Genomic DNA, 20,413 nt, shown 5'->3' with positions numbered 1-20,413 from the left:
GCTCCAGCCTCTCCTGCTCCCTCTTCAGCCGCTGCTCTCGCCTCTCCTCCTGCTCCAACCTCTCCTCCTGCTCCAGCCTCTCCTGCTCCCTCTTCAGCCGCTGCTCTCGCCCCTCCTCACGACTTTGCAGTTGCTGCTCCTCTTCGAAGCCCTGCCTGTCACGCTGCCCAAGTTTCTCTTGCTTCTCTCTCTTCTCCTCTTCCTCAATGAGCTCCCTCTCCTGCCTCGTCTGCCTGCGCTGTTGCCCAGGTTCTTCTAATTGTTGTTCTCTCGGCTCAAATCTCCTTTGGTCTTCTTGCCTACGATCTTGTAACAGGTTCCCCTTACCCTCACACTGTGCGCCCTTCTCTTCTAGCCCTGAAGCCTGGCTAAGAGCATAATAACAAGCTTGAGCCACCTTGAAAATGAACAGGAGGAATTCATTGAAATCCACACGCCCATTACTGTCACGATCCAGGAGTTCCAGGATTAGATCTACAGTCTCAGGGTCATGCGGTCTCTGAAAAAAAAATGAAAAAAAAATTACAATGCCTTACTTATAGGTAGTAAAATTTCACTTCTATGTGGGCATTCAAGAGACATTCAGCGCAATGAGAAAAATGGCTAATCTTGTCCCCATGTTAAATTAAAGCATACATTCATTGGGATTTTTTGCATCTCAAAGTTTACTGCTAATCAAAATAATGCAGGTTAGTTGAGTGGATACAATGGAAGTTTATGAAAATTTGCAACACCTATGTCTGTCTGAAATAGCCAGTACCCATGATTTGAATTCTTTGCCATGTTTGAAAAAAGAAAACATTTATGATAACACAGTTTTAGCAGAGAACAGGCTGATTTCAATTCTTGAAATTTGGAAGCAAATTTAAGCCCCCCCCCCCCAATCTAGTGTGCTTTGACATCGTTGGTCATAATGTCCCAAGAACATCTCATTCACATTGCCATTGCCATCAGGTATGTGAAATATTTGTTAAGCAACTTTTTCAGTACTCAGACTACAATTCCAGTAATGTATCTTCAGACCCAGAAATGAATAGGAGTGTAGTGTACACGTGTCATGATATAAAACATAAAAATACTGTTCCTTTCTCTGATCTCTCCTAAGAAGAACTCTCATAGCCCTAAATAAATAGATTTTCTTTTCTTGTTAGTTCTTACCTGAAGGACAGCTCCAAATTCCCTTTCAAGGAGGTTCTTTAGGTCTTTCTTGCTTAATGCAGCTCCATCACAATTATGTGAGGCATATTGATTGAAAACTTCAGTGATATTACAGATGCTTATCAGAAGTGGAGACATTTTTTCCTTCTTTCTTCAAGTAAACCTAGAACAGCAAAATATAATTCAAAATAAAAACTCTGTTTTGGTACTTGGGAAGGCTTTGTTTACACTGTTTTAGGAAGATTCATAAATGCTTTGACTCTATAGCAGTAGCTATTTTCTTTCTTTCTTTCTTTCTTTCTTTCTTTCTTTCTTTCTTTCTTTCTTTCTTTCTTAGACAGAGCCTCAAGCTGTCCCCCTGGGTGGAGTGCTGTCGCATCACAACTCACAGCAACCTCCAACTCCTGGGCTCAAGTGAGTCTCCTGCCTCCACCTCCCAAGTAGCTGGGACCACAGCTGCCCGCACAACACCTGGCTATTTTTTTGGTTGTAGCCATCATTGTTGTTTGGTGGCCCCGGGCTAGATTTGAACCCACCATCTTAGGTGTATGTGGCTGGCGCCTTAGCCACTTGAGCCACAGGTGCCGAGCCAGCAGTAGCTATTTTCAACCTGGACTTTTTGAAGCATTTTATCTTTGAATATTGTATTCACAAAGGGGAAGAAAGATTCTGAGGAATTTCAAGTGAGAGACCCATCTTCAGACTATCCTGTAGTCAACTTTTGATTGGCTTCCCAATCTGGATTATCCACATCCTTTCCTTCTCTCTTTCTTCCAGCTCCCCAGCATATTTCAGAGCAAACAGTGAAGAGAGGGATGCAGAAATTTAGATTTTATATGTTGTTATCTGTAAATACCTTCCTGTAAAATTGAGCAAAGAGGATAGATGAAAGCCAAAAGAAGAAGAGAGACATGAGAGTATCTGAGTATCTTAAAGTGGACAGAAGCCATGTACAGTTAATTGTGTTAGCAAAACATCTGGTAGCAAATAAAACAATGAAAAGGGAATGTGAATTATCTACAACACTATAGTTCATATGAGATCTAGGAGTATAATTTATGTCATTAATTCTGAGATTAAACACTACTTCTTCCTAGTCAAAAAATGGCATTCTAAAACTTAGATATACTACTATGGGAAACAAAGTGCATGTTACCTGTTTCGACTTAGTTATACTAGGTATAGTCAGATATTCAAATTGAAAGCTTCCAAGAGGCCCTTCCTCGCTAGCTTCTAGAGTAAGCAGGCCAAACTTAACCCAGACAGCTTTTAATAATGTTGTTCTTCTGGCTAGTTTTATTATCCCAATAAGCCATTTGAATCTTAGCATTATAAAAAACATTAGCTGTCAGCAGATTGATGTTAAAAGATTGATGGCTGGCTTTGCTGACTGGGTATGTATGGTGGTTCATCCAGATAACTTCTTTATGTCCTTCTCAACTTGAATACCTCAGATACCGTAATTGTGAAGATGCACTGTATTAAGTAAAACCAATGTAAAAAGAGAAGAGAGGGTTGGAAAACTTTGGAGTTATCATCTTGGAGTTATTCACAAAGAGAAAGAAAGATTCTGAGGAATTTCAAGTGAGAGACCCATCTTCGGACTATCCTGTAGTCAACTTTTGGTTGGCCACCCAATCTGGATTATCCATATCGTTTCCTTCTCTCTTTCTTCCAGCTCCCCAGCATATTTCAGAGCAAACAGTGAAGAGAGGGGTACAGAGGAGCCCTAATATAGCTACATGTGATCACCTGCCAATGTGCAAAAGTATAGAGTTCAAAGCCTTAGAAGCAGGAACCATATCTCCCTTCTAATGATGGCTTCACTCATAAGAAGATGGATGGGATGGAGTTAGTGGCAGTTAACCACCTCTGTAAGACACTGATCCCTTTTGACACAGAGAAACTCCCCCCTATACCCCAACATCTAAAATAGCTAGAAAAAATGGAGAATTGTACCGAAGATCATGATCCAAGGAAATGGGACTTACCCACTTAACCAGAGGAAGAAGTCGAATGCTCGCTGATGCCACTGGCAAGTGTACTGGTAACTGGAAGCTGGGCCTTTTATAGGAGTTTTAATTGTGCCCTGGAGAGCAACTTGGGAAGGAGACACCCATTCTGTGGGATGGCCTGATTCATTCCTAACCAAGCCCAGCTCCACCTCAGTCTCCATGAATGGCTTGTTTATCTCACTATTTGCTCACATAGCTATTTGGCACGAGATTCACAGACCTTGCCTCCTGATGGGGTACTGGCCCCACCTAATATGAAAGGGTAGATTATTTAGCAGAATCACTAACTTTATTTATTTTTTTTAGACAGCAATAAAGAAAAGGTATTGAATGTTCAGTGTCTTAATAGATAATGACTTTATTAAGGAGTGACCTCTAAGCCGTTTACTTTAGAAAAATACAAGTTCTAGGTTGGGATTAAACAAACTTTGAAATCCACTGATGAGAACTGATTAATTCCTCCATAGGATGTGACAGTCCATGGAGAGCTGCTCAAAAGCCATGCCTGAAACAATTTTAGGATAATGGGAGAGATGTAAAAAATTGGTTAATTTCTTCTCTAAAATTCAAGTGGGAAAAAATTTTACATTTATATTCCTTGGTCTTCTGATAGGTTTCCTACAGGTTGGGGATTGCATCCTCAGTAAACAATTTTGAGGGGTACCCCAGAGATATGTTTTCATAAACTGTTCTTAGAAAACTTGAAATCTGTGAAATTTCATTGTTAGAGGTATTACTTCTAAATGCAGTTTGCTCATTTCTTTTCTCATTAACATATTGGTGCCCTGGGGGAAAAGAGCTGGTGTAATGCATTACTGTAGATGTAATCATCCTGCTTAGCCTAAGTCACTAATGATCATGACACCTGAACATTTGAGTTGGCTTCTTTTGGAAGCACATTAAGGTAATCGGTCATTCTAGCCCATTATATCCATCAGGGCTTTCTCAACCTTGGCCATCATTTGCAAATCTCAGTGCTATTTTATTGTAAGGAATTGGATTTTGTCCCTGGCTGTCAGTGACTCTCATTCTTACATTTCAGACTACATGAAACTTGGGTTCATAATAGGTTTATGGGAGCTATTAAATGATTCAGTGGCTTCTCTGCATTTCCATCTCTTCTTTTGTCCAATGGTGTGGCAAATATTGTTTACCTGAGTTTTGAGAAGACTGTAGGGTCCTTCAGTGGTACATGAAAATTTGGAACCTAAACCTTGGTGGCCATTTCTTTATGTGCAGATTGGTCCAAGTGATAGTGGAGTTAAGTTCTATTTTTTCCCTCATTTGCTGCCATCCCAGATGTGGGGTATAGGGGAAGGCAAAGTGACAGGATGGGATGACAGATGTAAGCTGGGTTCACTTCTGCTTCTTTAAGGACTTCAGCACCATAGTCTCTGATTTGGGAGTTTTCTAGAACTGTCAGAACTGTCATTATTTCTTGGGTTCAACTGGCAAACTCTATGCAGCAGCTCCTTAGTGAAAGATGAAGAATTCTCTTTTCTCCCTCTCTAATTAGGATTCAGTACAATCTGAATCTTTGGATTCCAGGATAGGGCCATAATGACCACTGACACACTGTGGCCACAGTTATCATGGACACCCACACTCTCACAGGTAGCACTGGCTTTTGTATAAGTGTCCCTCAAGGAATAACCTGAGCAAGCCCTCCTTTATGCGTTTGTTTCTGCTCTGTTGGAGAACCTCAGCCTAGATGGCGGGATGCACATGTCTGACTCCATTACCTTTCTTTAGTGAATATGCTCCCTACTGGACATTTAGTAGGTTCCATGAGAATAAAGTAAAGATACTATTAATAATTCTAGAATCATAGCTGATACGCTGGTTTCTCTTCAGAGCTTTGGAAAATGCTTAAAATTGCATTCACGATAACAGAAAAACTCTTTCTCTTCTCTGAATGAAGCTAGGTCTTAAATCCAATGATGGCTGTCTTACCCACTCTTATTTAAAGTCTGTATAATATAAGGGAACATATTTAAAAACCTACACAAACCTAAGAGAATTGGCTTATCTTCCTTTTTGCTGTTGGTATATTATCAGAAATGTTGTAAGTAGATTCAAATGCTAAATTCTAAAATTAGGATTGATACTCTCCTAATGAAGTGACTGTCATTGCTACATAATATTCTTGTATTAGTATTTTACATGGTGTCATTGAGAGTATCATTTTAATAGGGGTTCCTTACATATGGTTTGAACAGGAAAATAGTTTTCTTTTCTTTTTTTTTTTTTTTTTGAGACAGAGCCTCAAGCTGTCCCCCTGGGTAGAATGCCGTGGCATTACAGCTCACAGCAACCTCCAACTCCTGGGCTCAAGCGAGTCTCTTGCCTCCGCCTCCCAAGTAGCTGGGACCACAGGCGCCCGCAACAACACCCGGCTATTTTTTGGTTGCAGCTGTCATTGTTGTTTGGCGGGTCCAGGCTGGGGATTTGAACCCGCCACCTTAGGTGAATGTGGCTGGCGCCTTAGCCGGTTGAGCTATAGGCACCGGGCCAGGAAAATAGTTTTGAATGTTCTCTAGGTCCTTAAAAGTTTGGTAGATACCAGAGAACATAGAGAATTATCAAATCCTAACAAATTGATTCTATTTTTATTTAAGAACAATTGGGAATTCCTGAAATGTGGTAGTGTCCACTGATTGTGGTTCATCAGAAAATAATACTGTCTTTGTAATCTGAAGAGCTTCATGCTTTTCTAGACAAAGCATTTCTCTATCTCTTTTGTTTTTAAGGTTGGAGACTGAAGAGAACATTCCTGAGTGGTCCAGGAATGACCCAATTGCCCCTGCTCCATTTCTTTAAGAATGTTGTTCTTTATCAATTGGCCGAAAGTCCACCAGAACGACACTGGTTCTGAACTCTTTGAGATTTGAACTCTTTATTATGGGGGAATTAAAAAGAGAAAATAAAATTTCTCTTTAATAAGAGATTTTAGAATTTAAGATTCTTTAATATTACAGTAATCATGAAGTGCTGAAATCTTTGGAGGCTCTGCTAGATTAGAAAATAAAGAATTAAGAAAGAATTAGATTTTTCTTTATCTAATTCAAGGGCTCATTTTAGATGGCTTTGAAATACGTAAGACTCTTTGTTAAGCTCTCCAAACATCCCTTTAATGAAGATTTTTCTTTAAAATTATGTATTTAATCTTTCAAGTTTTCCTGTTATTTCCTCTTACTCATTTACCTGGGACTTGCCCTCTGTCAATCTAAAACCCAATATCATTTCTTTGATTCCCACAGAAGTTCCATCCCCTCTCCAAAGCCTTCTTTGTCCTTTAAATGCAATGATCTTCTAACTAAAAAGCATTTAATTGATGTGTAGTCAATATCATACAACCTAGGCCTAGTGTGTAATTTTCATATTCTCTAATTTAATGGATAGTTCTTTTGTCTTCTCAATCAGGTTTTAAGTTCCTTGACAGGAGTTTTTATTTCTCCTGGGTGTTTAATAAAATCCTTATTGATATGATATACTTTTATTGCATCGTGGCTGTTTAAATGGCCAACAGGTCAGAATGAGATGAATCGCTTACTCTGGGATGGACTGTCTGCTTAGATGATGGCTAGTGGATGAGGGCATCCAGCATCATGGCAGTCAGCCTTTCTGGGCCCTCTTTCTTGTTTCACCACTTATAGGACAGGTGACAGAGGAGGTGGTGCTTCCACCCTCCTCTGCCCATGCTCATCACTTTATCCTCTGTTAAGTGAAGAACTGTAAGATATGAATCCCTTCCTCAGAGGGGAACTGTGATAATTACAGCTTGTAAAACATTTTCTGATTCTTAGATATAAAAGGGCTAATTATGATCATTAATAATTCTTAATTTTTATCTTCTTTAAGGTAAATTATCCTTACTTTAATTACATCCCCACCCTGGTGGTAATTATATCTCTGAGAGTCAGCAGATGCTTTTGTCTTACGTCATGCCATGCAAGGTGACTGGGCACAAATGCTCAGAAAGGGCATATCTACCTTCTGCCCACTCCTACTGTCACCTGCAGTACAGAGAGCAGGAGCTTTATTTGTTGTAGATCTCAAGTTGGTTATAGATCTCAAGTGACTTGTTTTTCATTGGTTATAGATCTCAAGTAACTTGTTTTTCTCTTCTTTAACTGTACCTTTATCCTACCCAGTGGCTCCTCAATTTCGCAGAGCTTTGAGATTTGTCAAAAGACACTAAATGGGACAAATGAATTTAACTTTTGTAATTTGATGAGTTTATGAATGAAGGAATCAGGCCTCTTTGACAGGGTTGCAGAGACTTTATGGTCTCTATAATAAAAATAGTCTCAGCTGTCAAGTGAAAGAACCACCATAGCTCTTCAGGAATAGAGTTGCTGTGTGATATTCTTTGTTTTTCTTGGCATTATATGTGTTTCTAGTTGAGTGTTAAGCCAGTTTTCAGGATGGGGGAAAGAATTTGTGTCCAAAGAATTGAAAAAAAAAATTTTTGTTGTTGTTGAAAGAGATTTTGCTTCTGAGAAAAGTTATACCACACAGGAGGTTGGAAGCTGAGGCTTCATACATCCTTACTGTGGGAAAAAAGGTTATGGCCTCCCAAATGTGAAAAAGAGCACAGGCAGGCATGTGCCAGTCTGTCTTGGAATTTTTTTCTCTAGGCCCAGACATCCAATAACTACCCGATATCACGATCCAGTTATTGAGTGCTAATCTTGGGTGTGTCAACACTGTGAGTCCTACCAGAAGTAAGGTAGGAGGGTGGGTGCAATGTTGACAGTGCTTGGCAGCTTTCTTTCTGGCCTTGGCCTTCAGAGCGGTGCATGCCTCTTTGAAGCTCTTCCTTCTCCCTTCCTCCCACCCCCAGCAGCCACCTTTCAGTTTCTTTCCTTTCCTCATTTCCTCTTATCTTCTTTTTAATTTCCTTTTCCCTGTCCTACCCTCAAAAACATTAAAAACTCAGGCAGACAAATAGGATAACAATGAAGAAGCTTTGAGGGGCCCAGTCAAGGTTCTTGTCCCTTGGCCTCCAGTGAGCATCAGACTGAATTCACCGCTTCAGAAAAGAAGCGGAAGACAGGGTGTGTGTTTCTTGTTTCTTACCACAGTGACTCTCTTTTGGCTCATAAGCATTACTGAACCCTCTGTTCTACTTCAAGCATGTTTCCAGGTAACAGAAGGCATTCCACACCTCCTAATGATTTGGAGTGGGATATGTTGCAATCAGAAATGTTTTATTCCAAAATAAGACTATATATTAATACATATATAGTCATATATATATATATGTTATGGTTACTGATAGGGAAAGAGTTGGGGAAGTGTCTTTTTACTATACACTTTCTTATACTTTTTGATATTTGAGCCACATTAATATGTAATCTATTAAAATTAAGTGCATTGAATTTATTTTTATTTATTTTTTGAGACAGAGTCTCAAGCTGTTGCCCTGGGTAGAGTGCCATGGTGTCATAACTCACAACAACCTCTGACTCTTGGGCTCAAGTGATCCTTTTGCCTCAGTTTTTCTATAGAAGATGTAGAGAGTAGAGATGGGATCTCACTCTTGCTCAGGCTGGTCCCGAAACTGTGAACTCAGGCAATCCACCCCCTTTGACCTCCCAGAGTGCTAGGATTATAGGAGTGAGCCCTGCGCCTGGCCTAAATACATTGAATTTAAAAAAACAAAAATTTAATTTCAAGACAAAGATGATTAAATGAAGAGATAACCATCAGAATATCAGCAGAAATTAAAATTTTTACTCGAAGACATACATGAGCAGAAATGAGAATTTGCATGAGTCAATGCTCCTAGAAGACAAGAATGTGTTTTATTTACTCAGTTTATATTGCACTGGACAGGACATGTGGCTTAATAATTTTTTTTAGGTGTGATAAAGTTAAATAGCCCTAGAAATTTTAAACCTTAGAACTCACGAAAGTGGTTCTACAATAAACATTAGTGTTAGCCTTTTAGCTATTTTGTCAGATGTGTGATTAGAACTTTTCAGATTTTCTTTTTGAGGCTTTTCTTTATCTGTAGATGAAGAATGCTGTGGATGCTGCTTCTCTGGGTGTCTGGCAAAGCCCAGCCAAGCCTTAGGCTCTCATTGGCTTATGGTCAGCTCTTGGCAAGAGGGTGGGCCATTAAAGGCTCATGTATAACCACATCTTTTAAAAGTATTTTCCAGATTACAAAAAAAGTGCATTTTAGTGGATCTGTGGAAAGGCTGTATCCTACAGATGTTACAAATTGAGAATAATTACAGGTTTTCATAGGGCAAAAAGTTATTTTTCCAATAGATTTGCAATCTCTTCTTTCAGGGCCTAAATATTTCAAAATCAGTTTTTGAAGTCCCCTTTGTCATACTTTTCAAGGTGAAAAACCTTTTTGAAGTCTCTGGATACAAGCCCTAGAATATTGATTTCATCCTTCTAGATAGCTTATCTTCATTTGTTCTGTGAATATCCGCAGTGCTTTGCTGCTCAGCTAGTCAAAAACTCTCATTAAGAACCCAATAAGTGGGAAGTGCCGAGCAAGGAGAAAGGAAGTAGAGGTTTGGAAAAGTCCAGTCCCAGGCATTCAGAGGGCATGGCATAGATATGGGGTCTGATGTAATCCATGAGTGCTCAACAAGTTAAAAGAGACAGGGACTGCTGTTGGAAGAAGTAGTTGGGAGGGATTCAGGGGACAGATGGGACTTGTTCTAGATGGGGTGACTGGATTCAGGCAGGCCACATGGAAGAGGCATTCCAGGCAGTGTGAGGAAAGATGAAGAGTAGGAGTGAGCAACGTATGCTTTGAGAAAAAGATAGTTAACCATTCAGACCATAGTGGAAATTTATCACTCTTTAACAAAGGGCTGGGTGCCCTTGGTCCTTTCAAAGGTTGACTTCATGGAAGAGGATGTTGGTTTCAACCATCCAGCTGTTTATTTAGGAAGGAATTGAATATAATAAATTGTGGGTTCCACGACAGCAGATTCCATGCCTGTTGTGTTTGTTGCTATATGTAAATGACATGACCAGAAAGTAGCCCTGTAGAGTTTCAATGAAATCATTTTTTGGTAGAAAAGGTACACTTGAGAGAAGTCACAACACACCATAAGACAGTGGAAGGGCACAATTTTGTTTTTAAGTCTTTCTTGGAGTACTGAATGGTTGGCTAGATTGTAAGGACACAAGTGGGACTGAGGAAAGGGAGGGCAGGAGTAGTGACATTGAACATCTGCAACACACACGCAAACTATTAACCCACTCTGGACAGTGTTCATTAGTGAAGAAAACCAGAAAAAATTATCTTAGTTCTTTCTACATGGGCCTGGTCAGTGTTCTTTTGAAGATTAAAAACAGAGGTTGGGGAAAGAAAGTATTTTTACCATGAGGCTGGTTTCATATCTGTATCTTAAAAGCAACTCTGAGAGCATCACCTGAGCTGGTCTCAGCTTCCTCTGCTGTCATTATTCAAATGAGGACTTGAATAAGCAGAATTTGCCTCAATGAGGAACTTGCCTGGGGCACTAGCCTTAGTGAGGTTAAGTGAACTGGTTTTGCCCATATTTAGCCAATGGTTCATCTTTCTAATCTCAGCAAATGACAGATTTCATTCATCATATGCACTCAGTGTCATATGATCAATTCAATCTACTCAAATTTACTGGCACTGGCCCAGGTATTGAGAACTCAAAGATACCAGAGATACCGAACCCTAACCTCTGTCTTGTATCTCAAGTTTAGTGAGGGGAATTTTGGCTTATAGGACATGGTGGCAGGGAGCCTGTATTTTGATGTCATCATCATTATTATCACTATAAGACAGATACAATAGTAACTGTTGTCTCCTATTTAATTCTTACAGCAATCTTGTGTAGTAAGCATTATTCACATTTTGTAGGTGGGGAATTGAGACTTTGAGCTGCTAAGTAACTTACCAAAGGTCAAAGAATTTGGCAAGTGGTGGAGCTAAAATTTAAATCCAGATCTATCAGCTTCTAAAAGCATACGAACCATCATATTATATTATTCCTATAATTCTTTGTTGCCTGGGTGGAGCTGATAAGGTTCTGACGTGGAAAGTCCCAGCTAAGAGATATTCCCTTTGCCCTCCTCCACACCATAGTTCAGCTAGTGCTTTCATCCCCTCTGATGTGGTTAGGAAGGACCTATGCTGTACAGAGGGCAGCCATCTGAAGTAGGTGCCAGTTTCAGCCACAGGGAGTGGAGGTTCATGATCTTTATTAAGAGACTGGGAGGATCTTATCTCTAACGAAACATAGTGATGATTAGATCAAGACAGCTTGACTTCAGCGATGTTTTTCCCCTGACAACTTGGTGTGAAGAAACCAGAAGGGCCAAGACCAGTTTGTGCAGCTGATGAAGGCACGGGGCAGCGTGAGTCTTGTTATCAAATACCAACGTGGTGACTGCTAGCTGTCATGTGCAGACCTTGCAGACTTCTAGCTACAGCTTGATTATAATCATTAAGTTTTTACAGAACACTGAGTGTATTGCAAAGGGTTTTATGATCCTCTTTTTATTAGTTGTTTCTCATTCAGCTTAGCCTGACGGAAAGGCTGCCGCCTCCACTTTCCAGGTGTGGAAACCCGGCCACTGTGGGGTTAAGTTGCCTGCCAGAGGTCACCCCACGGCTGAGCTGGGATTCCAACGTGGCTGGGTTGGCTGATGAAGTCTGCTTCCTTGGGTCAATCTGTTAATGTGAGAACCATGGAATGTTAGAGCTAATGAAATGATTGATACCTTGGGACTCTGGAAGATTGTAGGATATATAGTTTGAAATTTGCGTTTTCTTTCCCAAGGTGAACTTTGGTTTGGGTGTCAAGAATTTGATGAATCCAAAGTAGAAGAGCTCAGTCATTCCTTTCCTTTATCTGGGTTCTCCCTCGTTTATGTACCATCTTATCTTTTCTCTACTCTTCCATAGACGAATTTGGTCCCGGACAAGTGATTCCAAACTCCAGGCATTTAGAGAAGGGTATGGGTGGTGGGTGGTTCTGATCTGTGTAAGAGCTCAAGGTAGCTCCCTTTTGCTTAGAGATGGCATTATGATGTCTTCTTATAGTAACATGTAGGGTTTCTAATTAAAACACTAGTTTTATGGGCTCTTCTTAGGTTTTCAACCTCTGATTTTAATTAATTTGGGAACTTCAGGTTAAGCAAATTGAAACAAGTTATTTATTATTCTTATGCAGCAGGACCTTTCAGAACATTTAGTACGCACTTTAAGTCCTCTATAGGAGGACTCTAGCAGAAGGCACTTCTGAAAGTCATGGATCACTGACTGTTTTTCCCGTAATAAAGTTTTAGATGGTGACTTTATATAGAATACCCCTGAGAAAATGAAACTGAGTTATTTCCTGTTTAAACATGCTGCACACAGTCCCCTTGCTTGTTTCTGTGGCTCCTCACTTTTTTCTTCATTTTGCTCCCATGGAACAGGGAAAATGCTCCTTTTTCAATTCTTATGGGAAGAAGCATAGATGGAATATCTTCCCTACCACACAAACCACTTAGGTATGAACTTGGACCCTAAGCCAAGAAAATAGGTGCCTTGCTGAACTAAACTTTTCTTTTTGGCTCTGCCCCATTATACCAATTGTAATATAATAGTGAGTTTTGATTATAAGCTGTGTGTTGGGACATAAGTTACTATTGAGATCTCAAGAGCACATATCAAATGGGTTGTAACTATATTATGGACAATTTACTAAAATCATTTGTACATATATTCAACATAATAAGAATGGCCTTGTGCTATCCCCACCAAATCTCCTCCAAGAACTATGTGCTTGTAATCTTTTTGTGTATAAGATAGTGTCAGGGTATAGAATGTGTCTTCTTAAGATGTGTTAATTTTTTAATAGGTTCTGGCTGGCTGTGTAGCAAATTGAGAGCCCTAGGGTCCCTGCTACGCATGTTGCTTTGAAATTCATATTCTCTGTAATCATATATGTCAATTAAACTCTCTGAGCCTCAGCTGTCTACATAAAAATTATAATAATGACTCCTGCTTCCTCTCTGGGGTGGGTTATGAGGTGTGCTGGAATAATTGGGATCACAAATTGATGGAGGCCTAAACTAGTGAAGTACTTTGAGTTTATGGAAATAAAAAAAAAAGAGAGAGAATTCATGAGTTTCTTTACTTTCTTTTCATTTCTTTCATTTCTTTAGCCTCTGAATGGAGAATCCTAGTAACAAATCTATGGAAAGAGAAGTGAGGTCAGGAAGAGATTCCTGTGTGAGCTGGAGGCCTGGAAGCTGGTGAGGCCTTCCTGCTTTCATAGAGCTTCACATGGAATGTGAAACCATGGTAAATGTTGTGAGATCTGTACTCTCTTTCTTCATCTATCAATTGGTAATCAGTTTCTGGTGTAGTGGGGTGTTCACTTTGATTACTTTATATTTTTGCATTAAATCTTTTTCCTTCTGTGTGTCGTGATTCAGAGCAAAATTTCTTCATTAAACCTTAGGAGACATCCACTTGTTGAAATTGAAATTTCTTTCATTTCTTTAGCCTCTGAATATTTTTTTGCTGGATATTTTTTTTGTTCTTCCATTGGCCATTTCTTACCATGTGCCCAGGAAATCCAGGACTAGTGTCTTAGGATATTCTTTATCTCAGATCATCAGGTTCTGACATCTCAGCAGCTTTGTGCTTTCAAGAGTCCAAATCATTTCAGCTTTCTGTTGTACTTACATTATCATGGTGCCCATTTTCAGAGGATGAGATGGAGGTGGACGTTGGCAGGACTTGCCTAAGGCCTCAGGGTGACTCAGGAGTACAAGAGAGAATGAGGGATGTGAGAATTTTTCCCTCCTGACCTCACTCTCAGACGCCATGCCATCAAGTACATTTCTTCCTATGGACCTGCCTGCTCAGAAATCAGGTTACAAAGCTGATTTGTTGGCCTTTCTCATTCATTGTTAATCTTTGATGTAATTCATTTATCTAAAGCATCAGTTACTCCATTTTCTTCTTGTAGTTCTCACTTGGTTGCCAAGAATTTTCCTCTCTTTTTCTACTTAAATACTAATAAGAATTTCAGTAAGTGCAATGCTTTACTTACCTTAACTTCTCTTGCTTTTGGTCCTGGTGTTGGAGACTTGGGATAGTATCGCATAGGGATAAGTGTAGAGTGATTGCTTAAAATGGAAGGGAAATTATAGTTTATTGAATGAATGCCTTGCATTCGTCATGCTGTATATTAAATACAAAAATAACACAATAAACCAGAGTGTAGAATACATATTTTGCATTTGTGGAAACTGAGGCATCAAAAGGCCAAATGACCTGCTAAAGGTCATGTGACAGTGAAGGAGTGAAGTTGACATTTGGCCCATGCTATTTTCCATGATGCCCTGCTGCTTTGGGTTTTAGTAAAGACAGTTTGGTGGTCACACTTCTTGTTATTTACATAATTACAATTTCCCACATTTGTATAGTAATTTATGGCTTTAGGAATTATTATTATTATTTTTTTTGCAGTTTTTGGCTGAGGCTGGGTTTGAACCCGCCACCTCTGGTATATGGGGCTGGTGCCCTACTCCTTTGAGCCACAGGTGCCACCTGGCTTTAGGAATTTTTTTTTTTTTTTTTTTTTTTTTTTGAGACAGAGCCTCAAGCTGTCCCCCTGGGTAGAGTGCCGTGGCATTACAGCTCACAGCAATCTCCTACTCCTGGGCTCAAGCGAGTCTCCTGCCTCCACCTCCCAAGTAGCTGGGACCACAGGCACCCGCCACAACGCCCGGCTATTTTTTGGTTGCAGCCGTCATTGTTGTTTTGGCGGGTCCAGGCTGGGGATTCGAACCCGCCACCTTAGGTGTACGTGGCTGGCGCCTTAGCCGGTTGAGCTATAGGTGCCGAGCCGCTTTAGGAATTCTTTACAAATTTTTTAATTTTTTTTTTAGAGACAGTGCCTCACTTTGTTGCCCTCGGTAGAGTGCCATGGCATCACAGCTCACAGCAACCTCCAGCTCTTGGGCTTAGGCGATTCTCTTGCCTCAGCCTCCCGAATAGCTGGGACTATAGGCGCCCACCACAATGCCTGGCTATTTTTTTGTTGCAGTTTGGTTGGGGCCAAGTTCAAACCTGCCACCCTTGGTATATGGGGCCAGTGCTCTACTCACTGAGCCACAGGTGCTGCCAGAATTTTTTATAAATTTTATTTTATCTCTGTAACACCTTATGAAGTAGGCACTGAATATTATATTCCAATTATTTTAGATGAGGAAGCTGATGCTCATGAGGTTTAGTGATTTGTCCAGTGTCCTTCATGTGGTGACAAATCTATGCCATATAATCTATTATTAAAATATTTTTCCTTACATAATATTTTAATTTATGCAGTTCTTATGATAAAGAAGCTTATAGTGACCAGTTGCTTATAGTGAGTCAGTTGTTCAACCCTCATCAAAAGCTGACCTTCCCTAGCCATCATTTATTCATCCATTTGTTCAACAAACCTTAATTAAACACTTGTGATGTACAAAGAACCAGAGATATAAAGAAGACTAATACATGATCCTGAGCTTTGAGGAGATTACAGTGTGATCCAAGAGTCATCTAAGTTAAACCCATTATTTTAATCCAAGATAATAAAGACTGTGATGGAGGGAATACACTGAAGGGGCACCTCATCGGTACAGTGGGCTCAAGAAAAGTAACTTAGAGAAGGTGGTGCTTGTGCCAAATCCTGTGAGACAAGTTGGGTATGGGGTGTGAAGTAGAAAGGGATGAAAGGTGAGGCTGGGATTGCTAAGCAGGGGAGATCATGAAAGAATTTGTAGGTAAAGGTAAAGAATGTGGATTTTATCCCATAGACTATGGAGAGCCATTATAGGATTTTAGGCAGGAGATGATGACATAATCATATTTGCATTTTAGAAAGGTCATTATGGCAGTAACATTGAGAATGGATTGGAGGATGAAGTCACATAGGAAAATGTTGCAAGAAAATAGGTAAGAAAGGAAGGGCTTAAATAAGGTAATTTCAGTTGGGCTGGGAAAAAAATCACTTGAATTGTAGAGACTTTAAGAAATAGAAACCCATAAGGATTGCTGATATATTGAGTATAGAAAGTGAGGAAGAGAAAAGGATGGGAAATTCAGGATTTTTTGCTCAAGCAGCTGAGACTGTTTATAGGGAGAAGGATGTGGAAAAATTTCCATTTTGGGCTTGTTGAGTTTGAGATGCCTGTGAGATACCTAAGTAAAAAAATCTAGAAAGTAATAGGACATCTAGATCTGAAACCCAGGAGATAAATTTAGGTTGGGGATATAGATTTGGAAGCCATCAGGAGAAATGTGGCAATTAATATATCAAGAGAAGATGAGATTAACCAAGGGAAGGGTATAGTGCAGTGGTTCTCACCTTTACTTGTGCATTAGAATCACCTGGAACTTTAAAAAATTTAGATCACCAAGGTCACACCACAGGCCTACTAAATTTCTAGTAATGGGATCTTGGCATTAGTGTTTTAGAACTCTCCAAATGAACTCTCTGAATGATAAAATGGCAGGAAGATTAATAAGCCAGGCTTATCCATGTGCACCAAGCTCCAGTACTGTCCCAGTTAACCCAGGCACCTGGCCCATAGTCCAACTGACCCAAGCTCCAGGCCAGCCCATCTAAGGACTCCAGCAGCAAGCTTATCCAAGGATCCCAACAGCTGGCCTTATCAGAATCTCTGTGTGGAGAAAGGCTTTCTCTGCCAAAGCTAATCTGCAAAGACTGGAATAGCCATTCTATTTCAAATGTGCAGACATTAATGCAAAGACCACAAAGATCATGAATAATAAGGGAAACATGACACAATCAAAGGGACAAAAATAAAATGTCAACAACCAAACCCAAAGAATGGAGATCTATGAACTGACAAAGAATTCAAATTCATCCTTCATTTGTCAGTTGCAGGAGGGAGGCTGAGATGGCCTCCCTGCTCCTTGCCTGCCTCCCCTTCCTGCTCTGGGGCTCTCCCACTCCTGCAGGCCATAGTGGTCAGGGAAGATGAAGTGGCTGGAGTGGCATGGAGATTCCAGGTGGTGAACAGTCTGAGAGGAGATGCTGGGTGTGGCAGCCAGAATGATCAACAGAAACATGGCTAATGCCCTGGCCCGTGCTACTTGTGAACTCTGCAGAGGAGGCTTTGTGCCTGCTAAGAAGATCCTGAACAGTAACAGAGAGCTATACCATGAGCAGTGTTTTGTGTGTGCTCAGTGCTTCCAGCAGTTCCCAGAAGGACTATTCTATGAGTCTGAAGGAAGAAAATACTGTGAACATGATTTTCAGTTGCTTTTTGTTCCTTGCTGTCATTAGTGTGGTAAATTCATCATTGGCTGAGTTACAAAAGCAACGAATAACCATTGCTTTTGCTGTGACCTCTGCCAGGAAATTCTGGCTGATACTGGGTTTGTCAAGAATGCTGGTAGACACCTGTGTTGCTCTTGTCATAAATTGAGAAAGCCAGAGGCCTTGGAAAGCACATTTGCTGGAAGTGCCATGCCATTGTTGATGAGCAACCTTTGATATTCAAGAGTGACCCTTACCACTCAGACCATTTCAACTGTGCCAGCTGCAGGAAGGAGCTGATGTATGACACCTGGCACTTGAAAGGAGAGCTGTGCTGCCTGCTCGACCATGATGAATGGGGTGTCTCCATCTGTGGCATTTGCTCTTGGCCCATTGAATGGTGTGTGGTCAATCCCATGGGCAAGCAGTGGCATGCAGAAGATTTTGTTTGTGCCAAGTGTGAAAAACCATTTCTTGGACATTGCCATTATGAGAGGAAGGACCTGGCATATTGTAAAATCCACTATAATCAGCTATTTGGTAATGTTTGTCTCCACTGCAACTATGTTATAGAAGGTTATGTGGTCTCTGCTCTTTTTTTTTTTTTTTTATCTTTATGAATCTGTTTCATTCTTCCCAGTGTCTTTTTTTTTTTTTAAATTAAATGATAGCTGTGTACAGTAATGCAAACATGGGGTACAGTGTAGTGTTTTCATATACAATTTGAAATATTTTCATCAAACTGGTTAACATAGACTTTGTGTCATTTACTTAGTTATTGTGTTAAAACATTTATACTCTAGTTCTAGAAAAATTCACTTGTACCCTTGTGAGACATACCCTATAGATGATCTTTCCAGTCACCCTGCCACCACCCGTCTGCCCATCTCCCCTCCCCTCCCCCATCCCCTCCCCAGATTTAATTTCTCCATCAATTTTGAAGCTTAGTTTAGCAGGACACAGAATTCTGGGCTGAAAATTGTTTTGTTTAAGAATGTTGAAGGTGGATAACCATGCTCTTCTGGCTTAGAAGTTTTCAGTTGAAAAGTCTGCTATCATCCCAATGACTCTGCCTCTGTAGGTAAGTTGGCACTTACTCCTGGCTGCTTGCAGAATTTTTTCTTTCTTTCTTTCTTTCTTTTTATTTTTTATTAAATGATAGCTGTATACATTAATGCAAACATGGGGTACAGTGTAGTGTTTTGTAATGTGATTTTTGATTTTCTGGGTATATACCTAATAAAGGAATTGTGGGATTGAATGGCAGGTCAATTTTTAGTTCTCTAAGTGTTCTCCAGACATCATTCCAAAAGGAACGTATTAGTTTGCATTCCCACCAGCAGTGTATAAGTGTTCCCTTTTCTCCACATCCATGCCAGAAACTCTGGTTTTGGGATTTTGTGATATGGGCTAATCTTACTGGATAACTCCAGTTATCCTAACTGTGATATCTCAAAGTAGTTTTGATTTGCATTTCTCTAGTGATTAAGGATGGTGAGCATTTTTTCATTTATCTGTAGGCCGCACACCTATCTTTGGTGAAATTTCTCTTCAAGTCCTTTGCCCACCCTGTGATGGGATCACTTGGTTTTTTTTTTTGTTAATGTGTTTGAGTTCTCTATGGATTCTGGTTATTAAACCTTTGTTGGAGACATAGCCTGCAAATATTTTCTCCCAGTCTGAGGGCTGCCTGCATGCTTTACTTACTGTGTTCTTGGCTGTGCAGAAGCTCTTTAGTTTGATCAGGTCCCAATAGTGTATTTTTGATGTTGCTTCAATGGCCCGTGGGGTCCGTCTCATAAAAAATTCGCCCAGGCTGATTTCTTCAAGTGTTTTCTCTGCACGTTCTTCTAGCATTTTTATGGTTTCATGTCTTAAGTTTAAGTCCTTAATCCAGTGACAATCTATCTTAGTTAATGGTGAAGGGTGTGGATCCAGTTTCAGTCTTCTACAGGTTGCCAGCCAGTTTGTCCAGCACCATTTGTTAAATAGGGAATCTTTTCCCCACTCACTGTTTTTAATTGGTTTATCAAAGATGAGATAACGGTAAGTAGCTGGATTTATCTGTTGGCTTTCTATTCTGTTCCATACATCTACCTCTCTGTTTTTGTGCCAATATCGTGCTGTTTTAAGCACTATCGATTTATAGTATAGTCTGAGGTCTGGTAGTGTGATTCCTCCTGCTTTGTTTTTATTCCTGAGTAATGTCTTGGCTATTCAAGGTCTTTTCTGATTCCACATAAAGCGAAGTATTATTTTCTCAAGATCTTTAAAATATGACAGTGGGGCTTTAATGGGGATTGCATTAAAATTGTATATTGCTTTGGGTAATATGGACATTTTAACAATGTTGATTCTTCCTAGCCATGAGCATGGTATATTTTTCCGTTTGTTAACATTTTTGGCTGTTTCTTTTCTTAGAGTTTTATAGTTCTCTTTATAGAGATCTTTCACATCTTTTGTTAAGTATACTCCCAAATATTTCATCTTCTTTGGCACTACTTTAAACAGGATAGAGTCCTTGACTGTTTTTTTCAGCTTGGCTGCTGTTGGCATATATAAAGGCTACAGATTTATGAGTGTTGATTTTGTATACGGCACTGTATTCCTTGATCACTTCTAAGAGTTTTATAGTTGAATCCCTGGTGTTTTCTAGATATACAATCATATCATCTGCGAAAAGTGAAAGTTTAATCTCTTCTGTTTCTATATGGATACCCTTAATCGCCTTTTCTTCCCAAATTGCAATAGCTAGAACTTCTATTACAATGTTAAATAGCAATGGGGACAATGGGCAACCTTGCTTGGTTCCTGATCTCAGGGAAATGATTTCAATTTAACTCCATCGATTAAAATGTTGGCTGTTGGTTTACTATAGATGGCCTCTATCAACTTGAGAAATGTCCCTTCTATACCAATTTTTTAAGTGTTCTGATCATGAAGGGATGCTGGATA

The 20,413-nt window shown here is 39.9% G+C and overlaps 1 protein-coding gene and 1 pseudogene across 1 annotated transcript in view; one reads left to right on the top strand and one right to left on the bottom strand.

The window, feature by feature from the left end:
• The window catches only part of TCHH (trichohyalin), a 7,699-nt gene extending 4,498 nt beyond the window's left edge, over nucleotides 1-3,201 (bottom strand). Inside the window, exons 1-3 of the mRNA XM_012811732.1 lie at nucleotides 3,150-3,201; nucleotides 1,159-1,321; nucleotides 3-499 (exon numbers count right to left, since the gene is read on the bottom strand). Coding sequence (XP_012667186.1) covers nucleotides 3-499; nucleotides 1,159-1,296 — 635 coding nt within the window. The 5' untranslated portion in view covers nucleotides 1,297-1,321; nucleotides 3,150-3,201. The remainder of the gene's footprint in view (nucleotides 1-2; nucleotides 500-1,158; nucleotides 1,322-3,149) is intronic.
• Nucleotides 3,202-17,230: 14,029 nt separating this feature from the next.
• LOC100963572 overlaps nucleotides 17,231-20,413 on the top strand; it is an 11,645-nt pseudogene continuing 8,462 nt past the window's right edge.

The sequence above is a fragment of the Otolemur garnettii genome, unplaced genomic scaffold (assembly GCF_000181295.1).
Source record: "Otolemur garnettii isolate 467f Iridium unplaced genomic scaffold, OtoGar3 scaffold00174, whole genome shotgun sequence".
Lineage (NCBI taxonomy): Eukaryota > Metazoa > Chordata > Mammalia > Primates > Galagidae > Otolemur > Otolemur garnettii.
The sequence above is the reverse complement of the archived record's forward strand: the minus strand, read 5'-3'. Positions and strand labels throughout refer to the sequence as shown.